Source organism: Coregonus lavaretus, assembly GCF_964263955.1.
Source record: "Coregonus lavaretus genome assembly, chromosome: 8".
NCBI classification, from domain to species: Eukaryota; Metazoa; Chordata; class Actinopteri; order Salmoniformes; family Salmonidae; genus Coregonus; species Coregonus lavaretus.
Window position 1 is genome coordinate 49,990,125 of NC_139995.1, and position 26,220 is coordinate 50,016,344.

The 26,220-nt window shown below is 45.3% G+C and overlaps 1 protein-coding gene across 1 annotated transcript in view; it reads right to left on the reverse strand.

Moving 5' to 3' along the window:
- Nucleotides 1–2,132: 2,132 nt before the first annotated feature.
- LOC311134220 (integrin alpha-5-like) overlaps nucleotides 2,133–26,220 on the reverse strand; it is a gene marked incomplete at its 5' end in the record, with an annotated part of 56,043 nt that continues 31,955 nt past the window's right edge. Inside the window, 15 exons of the mRNA XM_084167831.1 lie at nucleotides 2,133–3,422; nucleotides 3,929–4,051; nucleotides 4,277–4,378; nucleotides 4,763–4,876; nucleotides 6,611–6,721; nucleotides 6,940–7,098; nucleotides 7,274–7,379; nucleotides 7,895–7,975; nucleotides 8,267–8,346; nucleotides 8,631–8,723; nucleotides 9,003–9,153; nucleotides 15,680–15,747; nucleotides 18,150–18,287; nucleotides 19,101–19,261; nucleotides 25,700–25,755. Coding sequence (XP_084023957.1) covers nucleotides 3,339–3,422; nucleotides 3,929–4,051; nucleotides 4,277–4,378; nucleotides 4,763–4,876; nucleotides 6,611–6,721; nucleotides 6,940–7,098; nucleotides 7,274–7,379; nucleotides 7,895–7,975; nucleotides 8,267–8,346; nucleotides 8,631–8,723; nucleotides 9,003–9,153; nucleotides 15,680–15,747; nucleotides 18,150–18,287; nucleotides 19,101–19,261; nucleotides 25,700–25,755 — 1,627 coding nt within the window. The 3' untranslated portion in view covers nucleotides 2,133–3,338. The remainder of the gene's footprint in view (nucleotides 3,423–3,928; nucleotides 4,052–4,276; nucleotides 4,379–4,762; nucleotides 4,877–6,610; nucleotides 6,722–6,939; nucleotides 7,099–7,273; nucleotides 7,380–7,894; nucleotides 7,976–8,266; nucleotides 8,347–8,630; nucleotides 8,724–9,002; nucleotides 9,154–15,679; nucleotides 15,748–18,149; nucleotides 18,288–19,100; nucleotides 19,262–25,699; nucleotides 25,756–26,220) is intronic.

Genomic DNA, 26,220 nt, shown 5'->3' on the forward strand with positions numbered 1-26,220 from the left:
CATTTCATTCCGATCTCCTTTGCATTATTGTAGCCTTTTTCTGTAGCCTGTCAACTGTGTGTCTGTCTATACCTGTTCTCTCCTCTCTGCACAGGCCATACAAACGCTTCACACCGCGTGGCTGCTTCCACTCTAATCTGGTGGTCCATGCGCGCATGACCCACGTGGAGTTCCAGGTCTCCGGCAGCCTCTGGAACTGCCGTTCTGCGGCCAACAAGGCAGAGTTCATCTCAGCTTATGCTACCCTCCAGTCCCTCGACTTCTTGGTGCTGACGGAAACATGGATTACCACAGAAAACACTGCTACTCCTACTGCTCTTTCCTCGTCTGACCATGTGTTCTCGCATACCCCGAGAGCATCTGGTCAGCGCGGCGGTGGCACAGGAATCCTCATCTCTCCCAAGTGGACATTCTCTTTTTTCCCCCTGACCCATCGTCTATCTCCTCATTTGAATTCCATGCTGTCACAGTCACTAGCCCATTCAAGCTTAACAGCCTTGTCATTTATCGCCCTCCAGGTTCCCTTGGAGAGTTCATCAATGAGCTTGACGCCTTGATAAGTTCCTTTCCTGAGGATGGCTCACCCCTCACAGTTCTGGGTGACTTTAACCTCCCTACGTCTGCCTTCGACTCATTTCTCTCTGCCTCCTTCTTTACACTCCTTTCCTCTTTTGACCTCACCCTCTCACAGTCCCCCCCTACTCACAAGGCAAGCAATATGCTTGACCTCATCTTTACTAGATGCTGTTCTTCTACTAATCTCACTGCAACTCCCCTCCAAGTCTCCGACCACTACTTTGTATCCTTTTCTCCCTCGCTCTCCTCCAACACTACTCACTCTGCCCCTACTCCGATGGTAATGTGCCGTCGCAACCTTCGCTCTCTCTCTCCCGCTACTCTCTCCTCTTCCATCCTATCATCTCTTCCCTCTGCTAAATCCTTCTCCCTCCGATCTCCTGATTCTGCCTCCTCAACCCTCCTCTCCTCCCTTTCTGCATCTTTTGACTCTCTATGTCCCCTACCCTCCCGGCCGGCTCGGTCCTCCCCTCCTGCTCCGTGGCTTGACGACTCATCGCGAGCTCACAGAAGAGGGCTCCGGGCAGCCGAGCGGAAATGGAGGAAAACTAGACTCCCTGCGGACCTGTCATCTTTTCACTCCCTCCTCTCTACATTCTCTTCCTCTGTTTCCGCTGCTAAAGCCACTTTCTACCACTTTAAATTTCAAGCCTCTGCCTATTTGGTATTTTATTACGATCCCCATTAGCTGTTGCGATAGCAGCAGCTAGTCTTCCTGGGGTCCAGGAAGTAAAACGGAAGACGCGATTAGATCACTCAATCACAGTTATTACTTAGCTTCATTGTTATCCCTTCTAATCACCTAAATGAAATTCGTAAGTATCCGCCCCTTTTAACACAACATGCGTGTACTAAAGAACCACCTCATGCCACAACACAGCTGGAGCAGAATTCACACGTAATAACTGACTAGATATTTCAACACACAAAAATATGTTGAATGTTTACCTTTAAAACAACATCAGATCTTCAACGTTATATTCATTATCAGAAAAAAATAACAATAGGCTGGGCAGCACCTCCTACTGGAGAATTGGTTATCTACAGCTACCCTTTGGTCTCTCATCCAAGGTTTTAACCAAGCCAAGCTTAGCTATGATATTTCTCCCTGACTATTACCAATGCGCTACCATGAGAATGATTGTTGAAAGTTCTCCACTTAAAAGCTAAATAGATTCACTGTTGCTAGCAAAGTCATTCCAAAGGGTAGGTTTAATGGAGCAAATTAAATGTGACCATACTTTATCACTCATAAATGTATATTATCAATGATGCTATTTAGGCCTATATACAGTAGCATTTGCAAAGTCATCAACAAATATTCAAATTCCAGCAACGGTATATGTGAAATATTATGAGGTTATAATTAATGGAAATTTTTTGCAGAGGTTGATACATTTTTCGTTAGGGAAAATCAAGTTTTGAACATTTTAAGTTTAAATAACAAACTTTAGAAGCCTTTTTAAACCTCAAACACTACACGTTTGTATTTCCTGCTGTGCAGGAAAGTTCCTGCAACAACAGGATGATCAAATTAAGATACGGCATCTGTATTTGGATAGGGTAAAATAAAATGGTAGTTTAATTTCAGTCATCAACAGCAAAACAACATGAAAAAGCCATGACAACTCCCAACATGGGAGGGAATAGTTTCACAGAAAAACTTATTTTCATTGCAGTTTGAAATACTCTTCACAAAATTATAAATGTACAACTTTGAAATATACACCCGCTCAAAACAAAGAAAACATTTCCTTAAATATGACCAAGTTCATTTTGTTGAATGCACAACAACGTGTTATAAATAGTGATTAGTGGATGTGAGGTTATATCCTTCAACTGTAACAATTATCTAAAAACCTCTAGCACTATATTTACAAATGTGGTCAAGTTGCATAGTAACATAATGCATCAGAAAGAACATGACAGATAATATGTATAAGCATAAAGGCCATGTGCCTTTCCTCTAAAATAATCTCTGACCTCGCTCCAGCTAGCAAGCCCTTATCGGACAACTGGTGGCTATGAGGCAGCACACCACTGTAGAAAATCTGATATCGCACCCGTGTTGGCAGATGTGGTGGTATACTGCCAGCAGCCCAACAGCGCAATGACCCTGACTAACTGACGGTCGACAAGCACTTGTTAGTAGTAGTAGCACCTGTTTGCAGATGGTGGGCAATGTTAACTTGCCATCAGGGTCAGGGATGGCCCGTTTCGGGACAAAGTAAGGCAATTTGGAGTAGCAAACTCCATCAATGTGTTTTTTGTGACATTGAGAAAACACATTTTACATAGACTGATACCCTTTTATGAGTCATTTTCTGCTCCTAGAAAATCAGAGGATTTTGGCCGTTACCGTTCAATAGCACACTTTCCCCAACATTCTCACCTCATAGGTAAAGACATATTTGGTGACTCAAACAACTGAATAAATGCTCCATTGCCTCAGCCAGGGTTGCTACTTTGATGGATATTTCCCCAAATCAAAGCAAAAAGCTGGATTCTATGCAACCGTATGCAAAATATGCCCGTTTTCAGGATAGCTCTGTTATAATGCGGGCCAGACATCTCGTTGTGTGTTTGCCTGCTTCATTCCAGTACAGTAGAAGGCTGAATTCCAGTGAGGTCCCAGTGGTACTCATCATATGGACATTAGCTGAAGACTACATGAGTATTCTGTGGTTCATTTAGAGTTATAAGTTAACTCTAACGCAATGCCTTTCCAGTTTTTTGAAACGACATCTGGGATGGTCCATCGTTTAGGCCTCAGAAGAAGCCTGGGGTTTGAGTTGAGCTTTCTCCATGGCTGTACCATAAGGATTGGATCGTTTGAAGAAGCCCAACTGGAAAGATGGAAAGAGAAAGGAGACTTATAACAATTTCAAATGTAATAATTACATGAATAGCCCTCATTGTACCAGACAGTTCAGTTAGTTTGCAGTTCCCACGATGGGGGGGCCAGTATGAAAAATGTATGCACTCACTAATTGTAAGTCGCTCTGGATAAGAGCGTCTGCTAAATGACTAAAATGTAAAATGTCAATCATTATTTGCTACCAACATCCACTTTCAACACTTTCAAATTTGAAACACTTGACCTTATCTAATAGTTTTTAGATACCATTTTATGCTACTTCCTAGCTGACAACAACTGGTGGTATCATGGTCAGGTCGTATGCTGGTTGTAAAAGGAACGTGGTTGCTTGACCATATAACAACCAAAATGTGATGTCCCAAGACATCATCTGGTTATATGACGTATTCTCAACCATAAACAGTTAACAAGCATTATGACATTACATGTGTGTAATTTAGTATGCTAGGTTTGTCCTTTATGAGCCACCCTTACCTTGTAGAGTACATATATGAGCAGGGCGAGCAGCAGCAGTCCAGCCAGTATTGCCAGAATGATGATCCACAGTGGTACCGTGTACTGGCTGTCCGGCTTGATCCACATCACTGGAGTCAGGACCTGCAACACAAATACATGTTGTTACCGTGGGGAAATGAGAAGTCACTTGAAAAAATTGATGATTTCAAATCTTAATGTGACATTACTCATAACGTAACATTTTTTAAATGTTTTGTGTGCACATTTTCAAACGATATCACACAGACAGGACAGGCATAAAGCATCAATACCATAAAGGTAAATGAACAGATTATTAAATAAAGGGGAATATAAAACAGCGCTTGCCTTCTGGGATCCACTGGGTTTGAGTTTGGGAGGGATGGCATAGGGCATCTTCTCGACTCTGTACTGGACAGAACACTCCAGCACATACTGCTTGTATGCCCTCTGCAGCATTTGTCCAAAGAAAGGATGAGTTGAATTGATAATTTGAAATATATTTCCAATGTATGTACCAAAAACCAAATAGCTTTCATTGTAAGAATTCACTACCAGGAGAGGGCGGCATTGTACCACAGACTAGCAGGACCTACATGTATCTGTATTTCTTTCGTTCTTCATTTTTTACTACTAATAACAGCAGTATAATTATAGTACTAATACTACATTATAGTACTAATACTACATCATCATAAGGATTGTCAATACCAAATTCAATCACATTTGATCTACATAACAGAATATAAGGTACATGTGCTATTCAAACGACCATTTAATATGAGCAGTACAGCACAGTACAATACAGGACATGACAGAGTCACGCTCTCTCACCTCAATGAAGGTCTCAGGCCAGATGCGTGAGCGAACGGTCAGAATGACACTGCTTCCTCTCTCCAGTAACCCCACATGACAGCGCAGCCTCCAGCACTCAGCGGTAGAACACGACTATGGAGGAAGGAACACAGACCACCAGTACATTACATTTAATCAGTCTCACAAACAGTTATTGTTAACAGTCTGTGATTGTGAGCAGTACAAGAGGCTATATGGAACTTTGGCTCTGGGGTATCATTCAAGACCAAATTGGACATAAACAATTAGTAACTGGACTTCCATAATGTATCTTTAAAGTAATTGTCCAGTGAAAATCGTACTTTTAAAAGTTCATATTCTGTTAACTCATACTCAAATAATGTTGACTTGTCTTATACTCGTATTTGTGGCCAAAGCATACATTGGAGAAAAAACACTTCAAAAACCCCACCTTAAACCTGTATCTCAAACAGACCATTTAAAAAATGCTTGCTATTTCCTCATAGAGAATGATGTCATCCTGCCTCATCAGTCGCCTACTTGTATTAATATTTTTTATGACCGGTATACGCCCACACCATTCTGTTGTTGGGGTATGCCCACACCATTACAACACAGAAAAGCTGCTTTTTAACATACTTAATTACACGTTTTTAGAAGGAAACGTATATAACTCATTATTGTAATTAATTATAGGTCATGTTTCATAGAAATCTGGAAACACTGGACTTTAAGGTTTTGGTAGAGAGAGATTCCCATTGCTGTTAATGAAAGGGAATGACAGTAGTTCGTTTTGTGTCCTTGGTGTAAAATGGGGAGCCATGGTTCATTTGTTGTGCATTTTCTGTGGTCATTAGTTTTTGAAGTGACAGTATACTGAATGATAGGGAGAGGAGGAAGGAATCATTGGGTGGAGAATGTAAGGGGACAAAAACAATGAGCTGTTTTGGGATACATTCATTTCACATAAAATGAATGATCTACCATGTATAATTATGAGCAGAGCTTATTATGATAGATATCCTCATCTCCTTCCATGATAAAAATCATTTCCTTTCAGGTTGTGTTTTGCGGTATTAGGGGAAACCGCGGATGACTGTTCATGTTTTCTTTCTGTGGTAATTCAGCTCATGAGGTTATCGTTAGGACATGAAACGAAAGCCTTGACTCTAAGAGAGAAACTGCATTTACGATGAAAAACTACGAACATAAATACAAAAGAATAATAGACGATGACTTCAGGAAGAGAAGAGGTTAGGCAGGACAATAAACTCCCATAAGACACTCATTATCACCACTATACTCTCTAGCTTCTCTGCTCCCGGACCAAGTGCCAAGTGACTTCATTTAACAGCTGCTATCTGCTGTTTTACTGTTTTCAGAGTCAACAGACCTCTGCGGTCGTGTGTCAGTGTTGACTCCACATGGGTTAGGCATGTCTACCCCTAAACAAGACGAGTGGGGGGGAGAAAAAGTAGAGAAAGGGGGAGAAAAAGTAGAGAAAGGGGGAGAAAAAGTAGAGAAAGGGGGAAGAAATTAGGGAAAACATCTCCCGGAGTCTTCATATGGGGGATCAGATGAACAGCTCTCGGGAGGCACTACTAGCTGGCTTTATAAAACTGGAGGGACTGAGAGTGGGGTTAGTCCTGTCAGTGGAGGGCTGCGTGTGTGCATAGTCATGTTTCCATTTGAAGAATCTGTAGCTACAATGAGTTCTGTTTTTTTATCGGTCTGGGGGTTTCCTTTCAGCCATATTTGTTCTCACAGTACATGCCAACATCATCACACTAACTGCACGTACCAAAGGTGACTGTAGAACCCCCCCCCCTTCTCCCCAAAACACAGACACACACCAGGCTGCCTCACCAGGTTGCCTTGTTCGGCCAGAGGATCCCTGTAGACCTCTCTCCGTTGGATGTGGTGTTCAGGGCTGGCCGTCAGTGGGGAGGGAGGCTGCTCTGTTGTAGGAGGCTGGAGCTGGCAACACACACAGAATACTTTCATGGGTATCAATGGACAACTGCATATCCTTGGCATAAATACTGTGAATGATATGACACCACACAAAGTAAAAGACAAGGTATCAGGGGTGGGCGTGAATGTATACAGTATCTGGGATGAGTGTCTGCGGATGTATAGTATGAGCCTGCGTGTATACCTCCTTACGTGTGTGTCTGTGTAAGTGTGTCCCTCACCTTGAGTTTCAGTGCATTGAGGGTGTGGTTGGAGCTGCAGTAGAGTGGTCCCTGAGTGATGACCTCCAGAGGGTACAAAAGGTCGTGACCCTGAGCTCTCAGAGGGCAGCGCAGCTCCAGCACCGACTGACTGATCATACTGGGCCCGTTGTTCACCAACTGAGAGAGAGCGAGAGAGAGCGAGAGAGAGAGAAAATAGGAAGAGAGCGAGAGGAAGCGAAAGAGAGAACCCAAGTCAGCATACTGTACCAGGAAGCTATGAAGATAAGCATTTGTTCAACCACCCAACCCTAAACACAACACAAAATCCACTCTCGTGGCACACACTGAGTACCTCGTACACATGCTGGATCTCAGGCCCAACATCCTGCTCCTCTTGTAGGCTGTGGCTCATCCTCCAGTTCGGGGGAGGGAAGAGGAGCTTGTCCGGACGAGAAACGCTTCAATCGAGAAAAGGAGAGAGATACACGGTGGAAGAGAGAAGAAAAGAGTAGGAGTGGATGCAGCAGACATACCCAACAGAATGTGGTACTTAAGCAATAAGGCCCGAGGGGGTGTGGTATATGGTCAATATTCCACTGCTAAGGGCTGTTCTTATGCACGACGCAACGCCGAGTGCCTGGATACATCCCTTAGCCGTGGTATATTGGCCATATACCACAAACCCTGAGGTGCCTTATTGCTATTATAAACTGGTTACCAACGTAATTTGAGCGGTAAAAATAAATGTTTTGTCATACCACAGCTATCAGCCAATCAGCATTCAGGGTTCGAACGACCCAGTTTATAAAGAAACATAATTTACAATGTTGCTGGGGCTGTTGAGGTACAATATATTGGTACCCAGTCACTTTGAGTGTAGCTAAACAGGGAGTATGTTTATTAGTGATGGTGATGGAGAGCATTCAGTCATTTGTTTGTTTGTTTGTTTGTCCATCCAGCCATGACCACTCACCCCTGTAGGATAACATCGGCGAACACAGCCACCTCCAGATGAAAGAGCTCATCATCACTCTGGGATTTATTCTCATTTTTACTGAGCAGAGAAAGAACGGACAAGTGCAACACTTCATTTGGATTGTGCCAAATACTGTAGATGGTTTGTAGACGTTCGCCTAACTGTCGACAACATTTGAACTAACTATCCACTAACCCTAACCTTAGCTCAGTCAGGACAAGGTAGTAAGTATGGAAGTATTTAGAAGGATTTAGGTAATTTAACAAAACACTTTAAAAAGGAAAGATACATTCAACTAAATATGAATAATTTCAATAAATACAAAGTAATTTATACACTTTCTGTGCTGAAGCTGCAACTGTGACTTACCTGCGTATCTGGAGCTCAAACTGCACTGTATTGTGAGTGTCCATCAGTCGGGGCACAGTGAAGCGGAGGCCTGCCCACAACTGTGAAGATCCATAGAAAAGACAGGCGTTCAGCCACAAAGACACTAGAGATATAGCTACCTCAGATCTGTCAGAAAGGCAGTCTGTCATAAACACACAAACAGTCATTAACAGGCCCTGGATCAATCTGGGCCACGCAGCATCAGAATTGCAAAGACATACAGAAACTCACAATCAGAGGGACGGAAGTACCATAATGCTTTGGCAACATTGGATTGTTCCTTTCGTGACAATAAAGCTAAATTTGAATTTAAGAAACAGTTAGTCCATGATGATCCACTTACACTTGTTCCAGACTTCATAGGGTTGCCCAGGTCACAGACCAGATAGCGGGTCTGATTCTCTGCCTCGTAGCTACAGGTCAGCTGAGTCAGACTCTGCTTATGAGATACAGTACGAGCAAAATCATGGAGAGAGAGACAAAGACAGCGATTTACTTCACAGCATTTCCACATTTTCTCAAACTATTTATATCAGAACCATTGTTTTAGTCATCAGGCTATAATTAGTATCAACACTATATTGATATTAGTTAAATTATTGTTATGTGGATTAGCATTAGCATTCACATTAGCGCAAGTAGGGATCTTTATTATTTTAGCACTGTCATTTCCATTAGCCGTAGCAGAAGAGGGACAGGACAGTTGCTCCCTCACCGCATTGTTGCGGGCTATACCACTGTAGTCAGCCTCCGGGGGTAGCACCACGTAAAGCTCTGCCTCATAGGCCCCGCCCTCTCCCTCGTTCCTGGCATTGAAGGTCAGGGTCAGGGAGTTCTCGTCACCCAGATACACCTCTGTCCTATCGCTAAGAAAACCACAAGAAAATACAACAACAATGTAAAACAATCAAAAGTAGTTTTTTTTTCTTTTTTTCAGACATTTCCCCAAGCATGACGAGACCTGTTGCAGATATTTTGTCTCATGGAATTTGCATTGTCTACATTTGACGAACATAGTAAATAATCTCCTTTCATCTTTGAAGAGCAATTAAATATTTGATAGGGAGCTGCTGGACATTGTCTGTCACAATATCAGTGGGGGGAAAAAACATTATCCTGCAAACACACAACCACACCACCACACAACGTTGTCTCAAACTTGACTCCAAGCATCCTACGTTTTCCAAATGGTGGTGGTAACCATACGTGTGTATCCTACAGTGAATGGCCGGTATCTTCCTAAGTGTGTTCCCACTGGGCACACTAGGTAATTTCAACGTGGAAATGTGGGTAATATTTGGTTGAGACATTAATCAATGAGATTTTAACCTTTATTCACCCACTCAAAAAGACAGCCAGAATTTTGTTGAATTCCCAATGTGTTATCACTATGCTTTCAACCATCTAAAAGCACAACCAAATTCCAATGGAAAAACAATGTTTGATTTTTGGTTTAGTAGTCATCTAAATGTGTTGTCACTGCGCTTTCAACCATTTAAAAGCACAATGTCAGATATTTTATATTTATCCAACAACTTAATGTGTTATCACTGTGCTTCATCTAATGGCAGAACCAAAGGACCTGGATTGCTGTTGAGATTACATTAAAACTACATAGTGCAAGGGATCAATGCTGTTCAAGATTCTGCGCAGATTATTATAGCAATTATGAAGATCTCCACAGAGCTGCGACCTTTGCATGCTATCTTTAACATGCACGCTTTCTATGATTACATAAGACATTTATAGTTACAGTAGACTACCTTAAAAATCTGGCTATGGATGTGTAACTAATTTTAAGGTTGAATAAATACTGTTACATTAGTTTGTAAGATAGCCTTAACTTTAGGCTATTTACTGTTTTACAAAAGTAATATTGAATTGTGTTCGGTTGACAACGCAACCAAATATCAACATTTAAAGAATATCTAATGCTTTGATAGTTTCATCTGAGCCACTGACTTAATCCTATTCTTTAACTTTTATTTTTGCTTTAGTTGGAGACGTGAATCCAACATATTATTTGTTAAGTTGTCTACAAGTTAATATGCCATTTACTGTATTGCAAAAGTTATATTGAATTCTGTTTGGTTGTCAACGCAACCAAATATCAACATTTGAAAGAGATGTATATTTTGTGCCACTGACTTAGTCTGGCTTTAATTCCAGTTTGTCTACAAATTAATAATTGATATGTTGGATTCACGTCTCCATCTCAACAAAGAATCAAAGTTAGAAAATAGGACTAAATCAAATCAAATCAAACTTTACATGCACTTTAAATAAAGTTTGATTTGATTTAATCCTATTGTTTAACTTTGATTATTGGTTGAGATGGAGACTTGAATCCAACATATCAATTATTAATTTGTAGACAAACTGGAATTAAAGCCAGACTAAGTCAATCAATCAATCAATCAAATTTTATTTATAAAGCCCTTTTTACATCAGCAGATGTCACAAAGTGCTTATACAGAAACACAGCCTAAAACCCCATACAGCAAGCAATGCAGATGTAGAAGCACGGTGGCTAGGAAAAACTCCCTAGAAGGGCAGAAACCTAGGAAGAAACCTAGAGAGGAACCAGGCTCTGAGGGGTGGCCAGTCCCCTTCTGGCTGTGCCGGGTGGAGATTATAACAGTACATGGCCATTAAGGCCAGATTTTTCTCCAAGATGTTCAAACGTTCATAGATGACCAGCAGGGTCAAATAATAATCACAGTGGTTGTAGAGGTTGCAACAGGTCAGTACATCAGGAGTAAATGTCACTTGGATTTTCATAGCTGGGCATTTAGAGGTTGAAATAGCAGGTGCGGTAGAGAGAGAGAGTTGAAAACAGCAACAGCAGGTCTGGGACAAGGTAGCGCGTCCGGTGAACAGGTCAGGGTTCCATAGCCACAGGCAGAAGAATGGAAACTGGAGCAGCAGCACGACCAGGTGGACTGGGGACAGCAAGGAGTCATCAGGCCAGGTAGTCCTGAGCCATGGTCCTAGGGCTCAGGTCCTCCGGGATGGGAGGGAGAGCGGGAGAGAGAGAGAATTAGAGGGAGCATACTTAAATTCACACAGGACACCGGATAAGACAGGAGAATAACACCAGATATAACAGACTGACCCTAGCCCCCCGGCACATAGACTATTGCACCGACGATACCCCCGGACAGGGCCAACCAGGCAGGATATAACCCCACCCACTTTGCCAAAGCACAGCCCCCACACCACTAGAGGGATATCAACAGACCACCAACAAAATAATGATTAACTTGAAGATTACATTTCAAATCAACTTGAGCTTGAAACCCCTGGCCTGTATGTATTGTTTATTTTTAGTTGAACCCTGGGTTGAATTGAAACAATAGCTGTTGATGACTTTGCAAATGCTATATAGGCCTAAATAGTATCATTGATGATATATGACTTATAGAGTATGGTTACATTTCATTTGCTCTGTTAAACCTACCCTTTTGAATTACTTCGATAGCAACAGTGAATCTATTTAATTATTAAGAGATCTCTCAATAATCATTCTCAAGATAGCACATTGGTAGTAGTTGGTGACAAATATTAAAGCTAAGCAGGGCTTGATTAAAACCCTGGATGGGAGACCAAAGGGTAGCTGTAGATAGATCAACTGTCCAGTAGGAGGTGCTGCCCAGTCTATTGATTTTTTTCTGATAGTGGATATAACGTTGAAGATCTGACATTGTTTCAAAGGTACATGTGTAGTATTCTGTGCCTAGAAACTTTGCTGCTATTTACTTGGTGAGTCACAGGAACATTCTAAAAGCTGTATAGAGTACCTCTGGGTTTGGCGAATGCCAGGAGAACGCTACCTGCCCGAATGCATAGTGCCAACTGTAATGTTTGGTGGAGGAGAAATAATGGTCTGGGGCTGTTTTTCATGGTTCGGGCTAGGCCCCTTAGTTCCAGTGAAGGGAAATCTTAGCGCTACAGCATACAATTACATTCTAGACGATTCTGTGCTTCCAACTTTGTGGCAACAGTTTGGGGAAGGTCCTTTCCTGTTTCAGCATGACAATGCCCCCATGCACAAAGCAAGGTCCATACAGAAATGGTTTGTCGAGATCAGTGTGGAAGAACTTGACTGGCCTGCACAGAGACCTGACCTCAACCCCATCGAACACCTTTGGGATGAATTGGAACGCCGACTGCGAGCCAGGCCTAATCATCGAACATCAGTGCCCAACCTCACTAATGCTCTTGTGGCTGAATGGAAGCAAGTCCCAGCAGCAATGTTCCAACATCTAGTGGAAAGCCTTCCCAGAAGAGTGGAGGCTGTTATAGCAGCAAAGGGAGGGAACAACTCCATATTAATGCCCATGATTTTGGAATGACATGTTCGGTGAGCAGGTGTCCACATACCTTTGGTCATGTAGTGTATATGTTTACATACCTTGATTGCAGAAATGCGCTTCTATTCCCAGGAGAGTAACAAAATGGTTTGTATCCTCTTGCTCATGGTTATTAATGGTTGATCGTTGTTGTTTGAGTGTTGGTCAACAGCAGAGTATGTTGCATTTTATCCTGAATGGACCAACTGGGACCACTAAACTAGTTCTAGCTCTTTTCCTTGCTCTCTCTCGTAGTAGTTTGTTTCACGACTTTGCCATGTGATTTTTATTAGCGGCACATTAATACAATCATGTTAAGTGTTTCCCATGAAAAACAGTGGAATGTGTGTTTTCAGTTTCCACGAGACCAAATCACTCAGTCACTCAGAAAAGCATCTATGATTCAGCACTTTCACTTCGATGACCTCCGTTAATGTAATACACAGCTGGTTTTTTTAGGCCTTAAATTGTTTGCTTCCCGAGAATTCCAATGTGAGGGGATGTTTTGTGTTCACAACCTTGAGGCCCATCTCGGAGATGAATGTTATTTACTACTGGTACGTTGTGTGGTACATCCTCTTGGTTCAATTAAACATTGAACTATTTGATTGTACACATGATTATATTTCATGTACATGTTTTCCTGTATCTTATAACATCTTAAAAGCTTTGAATCAAATCAAATGCGACTTACAACCCCCTCTCTCCCTCACCACCTCAAACCTCCACTCCTCTCTCGGAGTCGGCAGCACGGTGTTCGGGATAGACTATCCATGGTGTCACTTCCTCTGCACTTCGTTAAACTGGCCTGGCCATAATTGGAATCAGCTGTGGGGTCCTGGTGGAGAGCCAGCCCCCACCGCCCCCAACCATATGACCTCCTCGGTCCCTTGGTTGTCCCCTCTTTCATTGCCCCCTTCTCTTCCTCTCATGCCCCTCACTCTGTCCACTGGAGGTCTAGACACAATGACCCCATGCTCTACACCAGGACCACACAGCTGATTCCAATTATGGCCAGGCCAGTTTAACGAAGTGCAGAGGAAGTGACACCATGGATAGTCTATCCCGAACACCGTGCTGCCGACTCCGAGAGAGGAGTGGAGGTTTGAGGTGGTGAGGGAGAGAGGGGGTTGTAAGTCGCATTTGATTTGATTCAAAGCTTTTAAGATGTTATAAGATACAGGAAAACATGTACATTAAATATAATCATGTGTACATTCAAATAGTTCAATGTTTAATTGAACCCAGAGGATGTACCACACAAAGTACCAGTAGTAAATAACATTCATCTCCGAGACGAGCCTCAAGGTTGTGAACACAAAACATCCTCTAGTTTAGTGGTCCCAGTTGGTCCATTCAGGATAAAATGCAACATACACTGCTGTTATCCAACACTCAAACAACAATGATCAACCATTAATAACCATGAGCAAGAGGATACAAACCAGTTGGAGTTGGTCCCCCCTTTGCTGCTATAACAGCCTCCACTCTTCTGGGAAGGCTTTCCACTATGTTGGAACATTGCTGCAGGGACTTGCTTCCATTCAGCCATAAGAGCATTAGTGAGGTCGGGCACTGATGTTCCATGATTAGGCCTGGCTCGCAGTCGGCATTCCAATTCATCCCAAAGGTTTTCGATGGGGTTGAGGTCAGGTCTCTGTGCAGGCCAGTCAAGTTCTTCCACACCGATCTCGACAAACCATTTCTGTATGGACCTCGCTTTGTGCATGGAGGCATTGTCATGCTGAAACAGGAAAGGGCCTTCCCCAAACTGTTGCCACAAAGTTGGAAGCACAGAATCGTCTAGAATGTCATTGTATGCTGTAGCGCTAAGATTTCCCTTCACTGGAACTAAGGGGCCTAGCACGAACCATGAAACACAGCCCCAGACCATTATTCCTCCACCACCAAACATTACAGTTGGCACTATGCATTTGGGCAGTTAGCGTTCTCCTGGCATTGGCCAAACCTAGATTTGCCCGTCGGACTGCCAGATGGTGAAGTGTGATTAATCTCTCCAGAGAACGCGTTTCCACTGCTCCAGAGTCCAATGGCGGAGAGCTTTACACCACTCCAGCCAACGCTTGGCATTGTGCATGGTGATCTTAGGCTTGTGTGTGGCTGCTCAGCCATGGAAACCCATTTCATGAAGCTCCCGACGAACAGTTATTGTGCTGACGTTGCTTCCAGAGGCAGTTTGGAACTCGGTAGTGAGTGTTGCAACCGAGGACAGACAATTTTTACATGCTACATGCTTCAGCACTCTGCGGTCTTGTTCTGTGAGCTTGTGTGGCCTACCACTTCACAATAACAGCACTTACAGTTGACCGGGGCAGCTCTAGCAGGGCAGAAATCTGACTAACTGACTTGTTGGAAAGGTGGCATCCTATGATGGTGCCATGTTGAAAGTCACTGAGCTCTTCAGTTGGGCCATTCTACAGCCAATGTTTGTCTATGGAGATTGCATGGCTGTGTGCTCGATTTTATACACCTGTCAGCAACGGGTGTGGCTGAAATAGCCGAATCCACTAATTTGAAGGGGTGTCCACATAGTTTTGTATATGTTCCTGTGGCTATGTCTTCAAAATTACAAACTCATATGATACTTGCTTCAAAAAAATTAAAATAACATTGGTAACAACCTGGTACCAAATGGTGCCCAGTGGTGCTGCTTTAACTGAATTCCAGAGAAACAAACAAGTATGCCATAGGGTGCTACTGTGTATCATTTGACCATGTAATATGCTAGTAATTTATGTAGCATAAAAAAAAAATACTTTCTGCGCTGGAGTTTACCTTTTAACACAAAACACCCACTATTATAGACCTCTCACTGGTCTGTATCCAATTTTATTTTCCTCCTCTTCTTTCATTGGTTCCCACTGATCTGAAAGGATGTGACAGGTGAAAGCAATATGCTGGAGACGTACTGAGTCCCTTCCCCTGTCGATGGGTCAAGAGGGAGAGGGGAGAATAGCAAAGGAGGCTATTCCGGAGTAATGCCTTGGTCTCAGGTAACGGAGAGGGGACTTCAGCTCACCCATAAACGGCCAGTTTGAGGTCAGGAACACAGATGTTGTCCTCCCCACAGTCCAGTTGAATCTGGGCCTGCAGAACAGAGGGATGGAAAGAGAGAGATGGAGAGAGATTTAGATTTTTATGAAGAAGAAAATTATTAGAGCCAATTCAGCTAATGTACATAATTGACATAGTGAAATCAATGCCAAAGCAAACACATCTTAGAATGCTAAAAACAAGTCTCACTTCTTCTACTGAAAGAGAGAGAGAGATTGAGAAACAGAGAGTTATGTGATACCAAGAAAGACATTAATCAAACTCACTAAGATTATCGGCTTATCACCTAGCCACTATATTTACTAAAACTGCAAAAACAGCATGCAGTTCTATGAAGATTTACATTGGTTTTTGAACAACCGCTGGTACATTTACCACGGCAATGAAGATGTATGAATAACCCCCTAAATGAGGGGATGAATGGGAGGAGTGAGAAGTAAAGGGATAAGTGAAGGACGGAAAAAGGGAAAGCAAATGAGTGAAGGGGAGAAGGTGAGAATGAACGGAAGGAGTGTTTCATTTTGGTGGGAATGAGGAGAGGAAAGATGTTCAAGAAAGGTAGATGTACTCCAACATGAAGAAAGGAAGGAATGGGAGGAAAAAGGAAAGACTTGAGCTGCTTAGGGAGGAGAGGAATTGGTCTCCTAAGCACTCTGTCACTAAAGAGTAAAGACTGTACAAATCACAGTACAGTATAAATAGAATATGATTTGACTAGACTATCTCTCTTCCCTCTCTCTCCTACTCCTCTTTCTTTCAGTCTCCAACATCGCTCCTGCAACATTGCAACTGCGTACTGTGAACCCATTGTTACACTACCACCCCATCCATCCCGGCAGCAACATGTGGAAAACATTAGAGCCCAAAAGAATGCTACGACAGTGCAGAGTCGGCACAGGCGACCACTCACTCCGTCTCCGTGGTGATCACTAATTTAAAGCATCCAATGTTATCGTTCACGCAAGTCTATGTAGCAATCGGTCAGTCAACACAACATCACAAGACAGAGGAGCGCACGGGGTCTGGTAAAGGTCACACACAATCACTGCCCTACCCTCCCTAGCTGATCTTCTCCCCTCCCTCACTCTCTCTCTCTTTCATCCCTCCATCTTCCCATCGCCCACCCTCCATGGGACAAAAAAGGGGCGTTAAGAAGAGGAAGAAACTTTATTCATGTTTTGACAAGTTGAGAAGTGCAAGAGGAAGAGAGAGAGATTGCTAAATGTTTCAGTGTAATAACATAAGCGTGGAAAGTCCAGGCTGTTCCCAAAAGCTGTTCTAGCTAGGTTGTATTGGTTTCTCTGCCAATAGTGAGAGGCTCGGCGCACACACACACACACACACACATATATATAAACACACGTGCTCCAAGTCTGGCTCGCTGGGCTCTCGACATGGCGGAGAACACTGGCAACATACATAAACAAACCACAACCAGATGGCTAGCCTCAGCGCCCCACTAGAAAGAGCCGTCAGTTCTCCCTCTGTTTTTTTCGCATAGCCGTGACTCCCCACCTTCACACCCCTGAGGATTCTACTCTCAATTCACTTATGTGACAGCATGGGCAGTGCCGTTGAAGGCTTTCATCTATTCTAAAGTAGAGTAAAAAAGGCTTTGTAGCAAGTGTGCCATCTATCCAACTCTATGGCTACCACATATTGTAATTCAGTGCCTAGTATATAAGGACTAACCCCCAACCTTTAGCCATATGGGGACCAGCAATACTGAGGGGTCCTCCATATGAAATCAAGTTCAAAATAGCCACTTCTGACCTTATCCCTTTCTACTTTCTGGCACAAAATGTAAATATCGGGGGATGTAGATAAGGTGCACATTGTGTGTGAAGTCATGAAGTCTGGTAGAATAACTCAATTGAGTGTGCACTATGTTCATAGGCTACCCTCTATAGCAGGGGTAGGCAACTAGATTCAGCCGCGGGCCAATTTTTGTCAGAGCGAATGGATGGGGGGGCCGGAAAATAATTATAATAATTTGTTCACTGCAAATTGACCACAAGCCCAAAAATAGATTGTATTTGAAAATGACAATAATTTCTAAACTTCATTACATTGAGACACAATCACGCCTCTTTTTAAAATTTATTTTTATCTGTGGGAATATTTGGAAAATTTTTGTTTTTACTAACAACATTTGAGGGAGGAAAAAATCTATGGGCCCGTGGGACCCTGTTGCTAACCCCTGCTCTCTAGGTTGTGTAGTCGGGAGTTTCAGTATGGGTATTTGTGGTGCACCTGCTCTAAACGGTTAGTTATGTGGTCTGATAAATATGACCAGATATTCTCTACACATTCTCTCTGCTCTACAAGGTATGATGTCTGGCATGGTTGGGGTCAAATCCAGTTCGATTCAGTCAATTCAGGATATCAACTGAAATTCAAAATGTTCCTAATTGAATAATGTAGTTAGTACATACCTTCTGCTTTATAATATGTGTTGTCTGGTAGTTTAGAATGGGTCTCAGGCCATGGAGGTCCAGTGGAGCGAGAGGATCCAGGCTAAAGTTGAGGGTGACGTAAATGGGGGAGAGTTTATCCCGAAACTCCCCTTCACTCTACAACACACATGAGGAAAGAAAGGCAAAGGCATCACTGACACACTCAGGAGGAAGTGAATCGATGTTGCACTGACCTATCTTCATGATGTGTTAAACATGAACTTGACTTTACTTATTGTCAACTGGTTGAGACAAGACTCTGTGGGCCTCTAGATGTAAATGTACATTGTAGTAAATATAATGTTATAGATCTGTCTAAATGTACATTGTAGTAAATATAATGTTATAGATCTGTCTAAATGTACATTATAGTAAATATAATGTTATAGATCTGTCTAAATGCACAGTGCAAGGGAACATTTTCACTTTCAGTCATATTGAAACTATAATCAAAAACAGATAAACTGTCAAATGTAGCATTAAATGTTTCAGCCTGTTTCAAGTTACTGGTCTTTGAAGGCTGGATTCAAAGAAACGAGCCAACATTTTTGTGCCAACTTTAGGTCCACCTTGAGAAGAGAGATTGATCGGTAAGACCCACAGTTCATTGGATCCATGTTGTTTTTATAAACTGTGGTTTTCTCAACATGTCTTTGAATAATTTGGTAACACTTTACTTAAAGCCCGCAGGCATAATGCTTTATATAATTGTTATAAGCATGTCTGAGCCTTTAAAATTATAACAAGGCTTATAAGTCTCTTTATGTATCATTCAGCATTTCAAATGGTTGCTATTTAGTCTATCATAATGAGATGATTATTAGACATTATAAAAGGGGTCAAACATGCTCATGACAAGCATGCATTATAAGCTCATGCATTTTAACAGCAACATCTCTTTGAGTGTTTGAAGTGTTTGAAGTGACTAACGCGCAGGTAGATGCGGGTGTCGTGACACGTTCGTCCTCCGTTGGCCATAGTGATGGTCTCCAGCAGGCTGGGCTGTTGGCTATCCAGGAACAGAGTTCTCCTCACTGATGATTCCCTCTGTTTCTGCTCCAGATAGTCCAACTGCACCTCCACCATAAAAACTGCACCACACACACACACACACACACACACACAATAGAACATGTCACACACACACTTCATTTAACATATCACAAAAACAAACCCATTGAAACATACATGCATTTGTGCATGGGTACACAAACTATATTTTACCTGGTAAGTTGACTGAGCAACGACAGCAACGACCTAAGGAACAGTTACAGGGGAGAGGAGGGGGGATGAATGAGCCAATTGGAAGCTGGGGATGATTAGGTGGCCATGACGGTATGAGGGTGTCACGGAATCAGCCGAGGCTGCTCCTCCTCCCTGCTCGGGAAGGCTTCGGCGTTCGTCGTCCCCGGAGTACTAGCTGCCACCGATCTATGTTTTGGTGTTTGACTTGTTGTGTCCTGATTGTGTACACCTGTTCCCCATTATGTTGTATTGTATTCCCTATTTAACCCTCTGTCGTTCATTGTGTGTTGTGTGTTATTGTTTGCGTCATCGGCAGTGTTCGTGTGCGGGTTGTTTGTTTCCTCCGATGTTTGGAGATTGTTTTTTCACTGGTTACTTTCGATTAAAATATGGTTTCCAGTAAGCTCTGTGTCCTGCGTGTGACTTCGCCTACCGCATTTCACTGTCGCCTTCTGACAGAATAACACACCATCATGGAGTCAGCAGGATCGGTTGTGCCAAGGGGATCACTGGAGGAGCGCGTAATCCACCAAGAGGCCACGATCCAGCACCTGGGCACCACCATGCAAGAGGTGATGGACACTTTGAGGCGATGGGAGAGTGGAGGTTTGCCCACACCTCCTCCTACGATACCACCACCATCAGCCATACCCTTCGGTCCATCTCCGGAGTCCAGTGGGATTCGGCTCTCGCTCCCGAGGGCTTATGATGGCACCGCGGCCGGGTGTCACGGTTTCCTACTCCAGGTTGAACTCTACCTAGCAACCATTCACCCGGCACCCTCGGGATACGAGAGCGTGTCCGCCCTCATCTCCTGTCTGTCCGGCAAGGCGCTGGAATGGGCCAACGCCGAATGGGGTGGGATAGACGCCGCTACGGTCAGCTATGCGGAGTTCACCCGCCGCTTCCGGGCAGTATTTGATCATCCCCCAGAGGGTAAAGCGGCGGGTGAGCGTCTATTCCACCTGAGACAGGGGAGGAGGAGCGCGCAGGAGTTCGCGCTGGACTTCCGGACGCTAGCCGCCAACACGGGATGGAATGAGAGGGCCCTCATCGACCACTACAGATGCAGCCTGAGGGAGGACGTGCGTCGGGAGTTAGCCTGCAGGGACACCAACCTCAGCTTTGACCAACTGGTGGACATGTCGATTCGCCTGGATACCCCCCTGTTGGCTACCCGCGGACGTCCGGATTCGGGGCCGTCCATTCCATCCCCCAGCACTTCCGAGCCGACCCCTATGGAGCTCGGGGGTGCTGGTGCTAGGGAGACCAGGAGGGAGACCAGGAGGGAGGCCGTCCCCTGCACCAACTGTGGCCGCAGAGGACACACTGCTGGTCGGTGCTGGGGAGGGTCTCCTAGGAATCGAGGCAGTGGGCGACGCACTGATGAGTCATTCCAGGTGAGTAGGCACCCAACTCACCCAGAGCTCTCTGCTGATCATATGTGTATTAAAGTGGTGTTTCCCGAGGTTTCTCCTCACTCCCAGCATAAGGCGCTAGTAGATTCAGGCGCAGCTGGGAATTTAATTGATCGCCAGTTCACCTATAAGTTAGGGATTCCTATCGTGCCTGTTGATGTGCCCTTCCCCATTCATGCCCTAGATAGCCGCCCATTGGGGTCTGGGTTGATTAGGGAGGTCACGGCACCTCTCCGAAATGAAAACGCAGGAGGGTCATGAGGAGATAGTACGTTTGTATTTGATTGATTCTCCTGCGTTTCCCGTGGTGTTGGGGCTTCCCTGGTTAACAGCTCATGACCCCAACATTTCATGGCAGCAGAGAGCTCTCCAGGGATGGTCTGATCAGTGTACTGGGCGGTGTGTAGGCGTTTCCGTAGGGGCAACGACGGTGGAAAGCCCGAACCAAGTTCCTACCTTGCATATTCCACCTGAGTATGCCGATTTGGCTCTCGCCTTCAGTAAGAAGAAGGCGACTCAATTACCACCTCATCGACAGGGGGATTGTGCGATAGACCTCCAGGTAGGCGCTGCGCTTCCACGTAGTCACGTGTATCCTCTATCTCAGGAGGAGACGGCCGCTATGGAGACCTACGTCACCAAATCTTTGAGACAGGGTTTCTTACGGCCGTCTACTTCCCCTGCTTCCTTGATTTTCTTTTTTGTGAAGAAGATGGATGGGGGTTTACGCCCGTGTATTGATTACCGTGGTCTAAATTAGATCACCATCAAATACAGCTATCCTCTCCCTCTGATTGCTAGTATGACGAAGTCATTACACGCGCGATTCTTCACAAAATTAGATCTCAGGAGCGCGTACAACCTGGTGCGCATTAGGGAGGGAGATGAGTGGAAGACAGCATTCAGTACCACCTCGGGTCACTATGAGTATCTCGTCATGCCATACGGGTTAATGAATGCTCCTTCAGTCTTCCAATCATTTGTGGACAAGATTTTTCGGGACTTGCATGGACAGGGTGTTGTGGACAGGGCGTACTCCCGAGTGGCGCAGTGGTCTAAGGCACTGCATCGCAGTGCTAGCTGTGCCACTAGAGATCCTGGTTCGAATCCAGGCTCTGTCGTAGCCGGCCGTGACCGGGAGACCCATGGGGCGGCGCACAATTGACCCAGCGTCGTCCAGGGTAGGGGAGGGAATGGCCGGCAGGGATGTAGCTCAGTTGGTAGAGCATGGCGTTTGCAACGCCAGGGTTGTGGGTTCGATTCCCACGGGGGGCCTGTATGAAAAATATAATGTATGCACTCACTAACTGTAAGTCGCTCTGGATAAGAGCGTCTGCTAAATGACTAAAATGTAAATGTAAAATGTGGTATATATTGATGACATCCTAATATATTCCGCTACACAAGCCGAGCATGTGTCCCTGGTGCGTCGAGTGCTTGGTAGACTGTTGGATCATGACCTGTATGCGAAGGCGGAGAAATGTCTGTTCTTCCAGGAGTCCATCTCCTTCCTGGGACATCGGTTGTCCGCGTCAGGGGTAGAGATGGAGATTGACCGCGTTTCTGCTGTGCGTAATTGGCAGACTCCGACCACGGTAAAGGAGGTGAAGCGCTTCTTGGGTTTTGCCAATTACTACCGGAGGTTTATCCGGGGCTTTGGACAGGTAGCAGCTCCCATTACCTCTCTGCTAAAGGGGGGTCCGGTGCGCCTGCAGTGGTCAGCTGAGGCGGACAGGGCATTTAAACGCCTGAAGGACCTGTTTACCTCGGCTCCGGTGCTGGCGCATCCGGATCCCTCTTTGGCATTCCAGGTGGAGGTGGACGCTTCCGAGGCTGGGATCGGCGCTGTGCTGTCTCAGCGCTCGGGTACGTCACCTAAACTCCGCCCCTGTGCTTTCTATTCTAAGAAGCTCAGTCCGGCGGAGCGCAATTATGACGGTGGGGATAGGGAGCTGCTGGCTGTGGTTCAGGCCCTGAAGGTGTGGAGACATTGGCTTGAGGGGGCTAAACACCCTTTTCTCATTCTGACTGAGCATCGTAACCTGGAGTACATCCGGGCAGCGAGGAGGCTGAATCCTCGCCAGGCAAGGTGGTCAATGTTTCTTTCCCGCTTTGTATTTAAGCTCACCTATATACCAGGGTCCCAGAACGCTAAGGCAGACGCCCTGTCCCGACTATATGACACAGAGGAGAGGTCCATTGAGCCCACTCCCATACTCCCGGAGTCTTGTTTAGTGGCACCGGTGGTGTGGGAGGTGGATGCGGAAATCGAGCGGGCGTTACGTTCCGACCCTACTCCTCCACAGTGTCCAGAGGGTCGGAGGTACGTGCCGCTCGAGGTTCGCGACCGGTTGATATACTGGGCTCACACGTCACCCTCCTCTGGTCATCCGGGTATTGGTCGGACAGTGCACTGCCTTAGTGAGAAGTACTGGTGGCCAACCTTGGCCAAGGACGTGAGGGTTTATGTTTCCTCCTGCTCGGTGTGCGCCCAGTGTAAGGCACCTAGACACCTGCCCAGGGGGAGGTTACAACCCCTACCCGTTCCACAACGGCCGTGGTCTCACCTATCGGTGGATTTTGTTACGGACCTTCCCCCCTCCCAGGGGAACACTACGATATTGGTCGTTGTGGATCGGTTTTCTAAAGCCTGCCGTCTCATTCCCCTGCCAGGTCTCCCTACTGCCCTACAAACTGCTGAGGCCCTGTTTACACACGTCTTCCGGCACTATGGGGTGCCTGAGGATATAGTGTCTGATCAGGGTTCCCAGTTCACCTCTAGAGTCTGGAGGTCATTTATGGAACGTCTGGGGGTCTCGATTAGCCTTACCTCAGGTTTTCACCCCGAAAGTAATGGGCAGGTGGAGAGAGTTAACCAGGATGTGGGTAGGTTTCTGAGGTCATATTGCCAGGACCGGCAAGGGGAGTGGTCGGGATATATTCCCTGGGCAGAGATAGCCCAAAACTCCCTCCGCCATTCGTCCACTAACCTGACGCCTTTCCAGTGTGTGTTAGGTTACCAGCCGGTTCTGGCACCTTGGCATCAGAGCCAGATCAAAGCCCCTGCGGTGGACGAGTGGTTTTGGCGCTCGGAGGAAACTTGGAATGCTGCGCATGTCCATCTGCAGTGTGCCATCAGGCGGCAAAAGGCGAGCGCCGATCGCCACCGCAGTGAGGCTCCGGTGTACGCACCAGGAGACCGGGTCTGGCTCTCGACCCGAAACCTGCCCCTTCGCCTGCCCTGCCGGAAGCTGGGTCGGCGGTTTGTGGGGCCCTTTAAAGTCCTGAGGAGATTGAACGAGGTATGTTATAGGTTACAACTGCCCAGGTATTATCGCATTAACCCCTCATTCCATGTGTCTCTCCTCAGGCCGGTGGTGGCTGGTCCACTCCAGGAGAATGAGGTACAAGAGGCTCCTCCGCCCCCGTTGGACATCGAGGGGGCTCCGGCGTACTCAGTCTGGTCCATCTTGGATTCGAGGCCTGCAGTATCTTGTGGAGTGGGAGGGGTACGGTCCGGAGGAACGGTGCTGGGTCCCCAGGAGGGACATTCTAGATCCCTCCATGTTGAGGGACTTCCACCGGAGTCATCCGACTCGCCCTGCTCCGCGTCCTCCTGGCCGTCCCCGAGGCCGGGGTCGGCGCACGGCTGGAGCCGCGCGTCAAGGGGGGGGGGGGGGGTACTGTCACGGAATCAGCCAAAGCTGCTCCACCTCCCTGCTCGGGAAGGCTTCGGCGTTCGTCGTCCCCGGAGTACTAGCTGCCACGATCTATGTTTTGGTGTTTGACTTGTTGTGTCCTGATTGTGTACACCTGTTCCCCATTATGTTGTATTGTATTCCCTATTTAACCCTCTGTCGTGCATTGTGTGTTGTGTGTTATTGTTTGCGTCATCAGCAGTGTTCGTGTGCGGGTTGTTTGTTTCCTCCGATGTTTGGAGATTGTTTTTTCACTGGTTACTTTCGATTAAAATACGGTTTCCAGTAAGCTCTGTGTCCTGCGTGTGACTTCGCCTACCGCATTTCACTGTCGCCTTCTGACAGAGGGCCAGATTGGGAAATTTAGCCAGGACACCGGGGTTAACACCCCTTCTCTTGTGATAAGTGCCATGGGATCTTTAGTGACCACAGAGAGACAGGACACCAATTTAACGTCCCATCCGAAAGACGGCACCCTACACACTGCCCTGGGATATTACTTTTTTTAGACCAGATGAAAGAGTTCTTCTTACTGGCCCTCCAACACCACTTCCAGCAGCTTCTGGTTTCCCATCCAGAGACCCACCAGGACCAACCCTGCTTAGCATCAGAGCCAAGCCAGCAGTGGGATGCAGGGTGGTATGCTGCTGGCCAACTAAACCAATTACATACACAGTTATTGTGCATATACTAACACAATACACACACACACAATTGCAAATACCAATTCCCATGTGCAGACACACACACAATCACACACCCACACACGTTAACACACGCATACACACACAAACCTCGCAATGTTTCCCCTGTACTTACTCGATTGTCCTTTCATGTTAATCTTAACTGCTAAATTGACCACAGTGAGTTCAGGCATATTTGTGGCCACACCACAGAAGGTAATAGGGAACAGCTGTGTGGAGTCCTTACAAAAGAAAACCCTAGTCATTTCTAGATGGGATACAGCTTTTGTCAAATTGACGTCAAACGTTCATTTTTTTTGCATTTTAGCTAACCCTAACCCTTTTCCTAACCTTAACCTAATTCTCCTAACCTGCTAAGCTAATTATCATAACCTGCTCTGTAAGTTCTCCTAAACCTGCTACGAAAAGTCAATTTTGACAAAAGCTGTATCTCTTGTAGACAAAACGGAAAACACTGGGCTCACCTAGATCAGCAGGGAGGTGCTTCCCATTGGCCGAGAGGCAGAAACTGAGGTTGACACTGAAGAGAGTGAAGACAGAGAGACAGTATTTACATGTATTCAGTATATCCATGTAGAGCTCTGAAACATCCGGTGGCGGCAGGTAGCTTAGTGGTTAAGAGCGTTGTGCCAGTAACCGAAAAGTCGCTGGTTCTAATCCCCGAGCCGACTAGGTGAAAAATCTGTCGATGTGCCCTTGAGCTAATTGCTCCTGTAAGTCGCTCTGGATAAGAGTGTCTACTAAATGACTGAAATGTAAATGTGGTATATAATACTACCCTCCCCCAACAACAAAAATTAATTAACATTTGGTTAAAAAAATAATTGGTAAGAAATCTCTCACAAGTTTCATGCTAACTAATCTGGTTGCCAGTCTGTTTCTGTTTCTCTTGCCAACTCCTTGTGGAATGATCATGATTGGCATGAAAATGACAATGGAGTGGGCAAGAGCACAAACAGATCTGGGAACAGGCTACATGCTAACC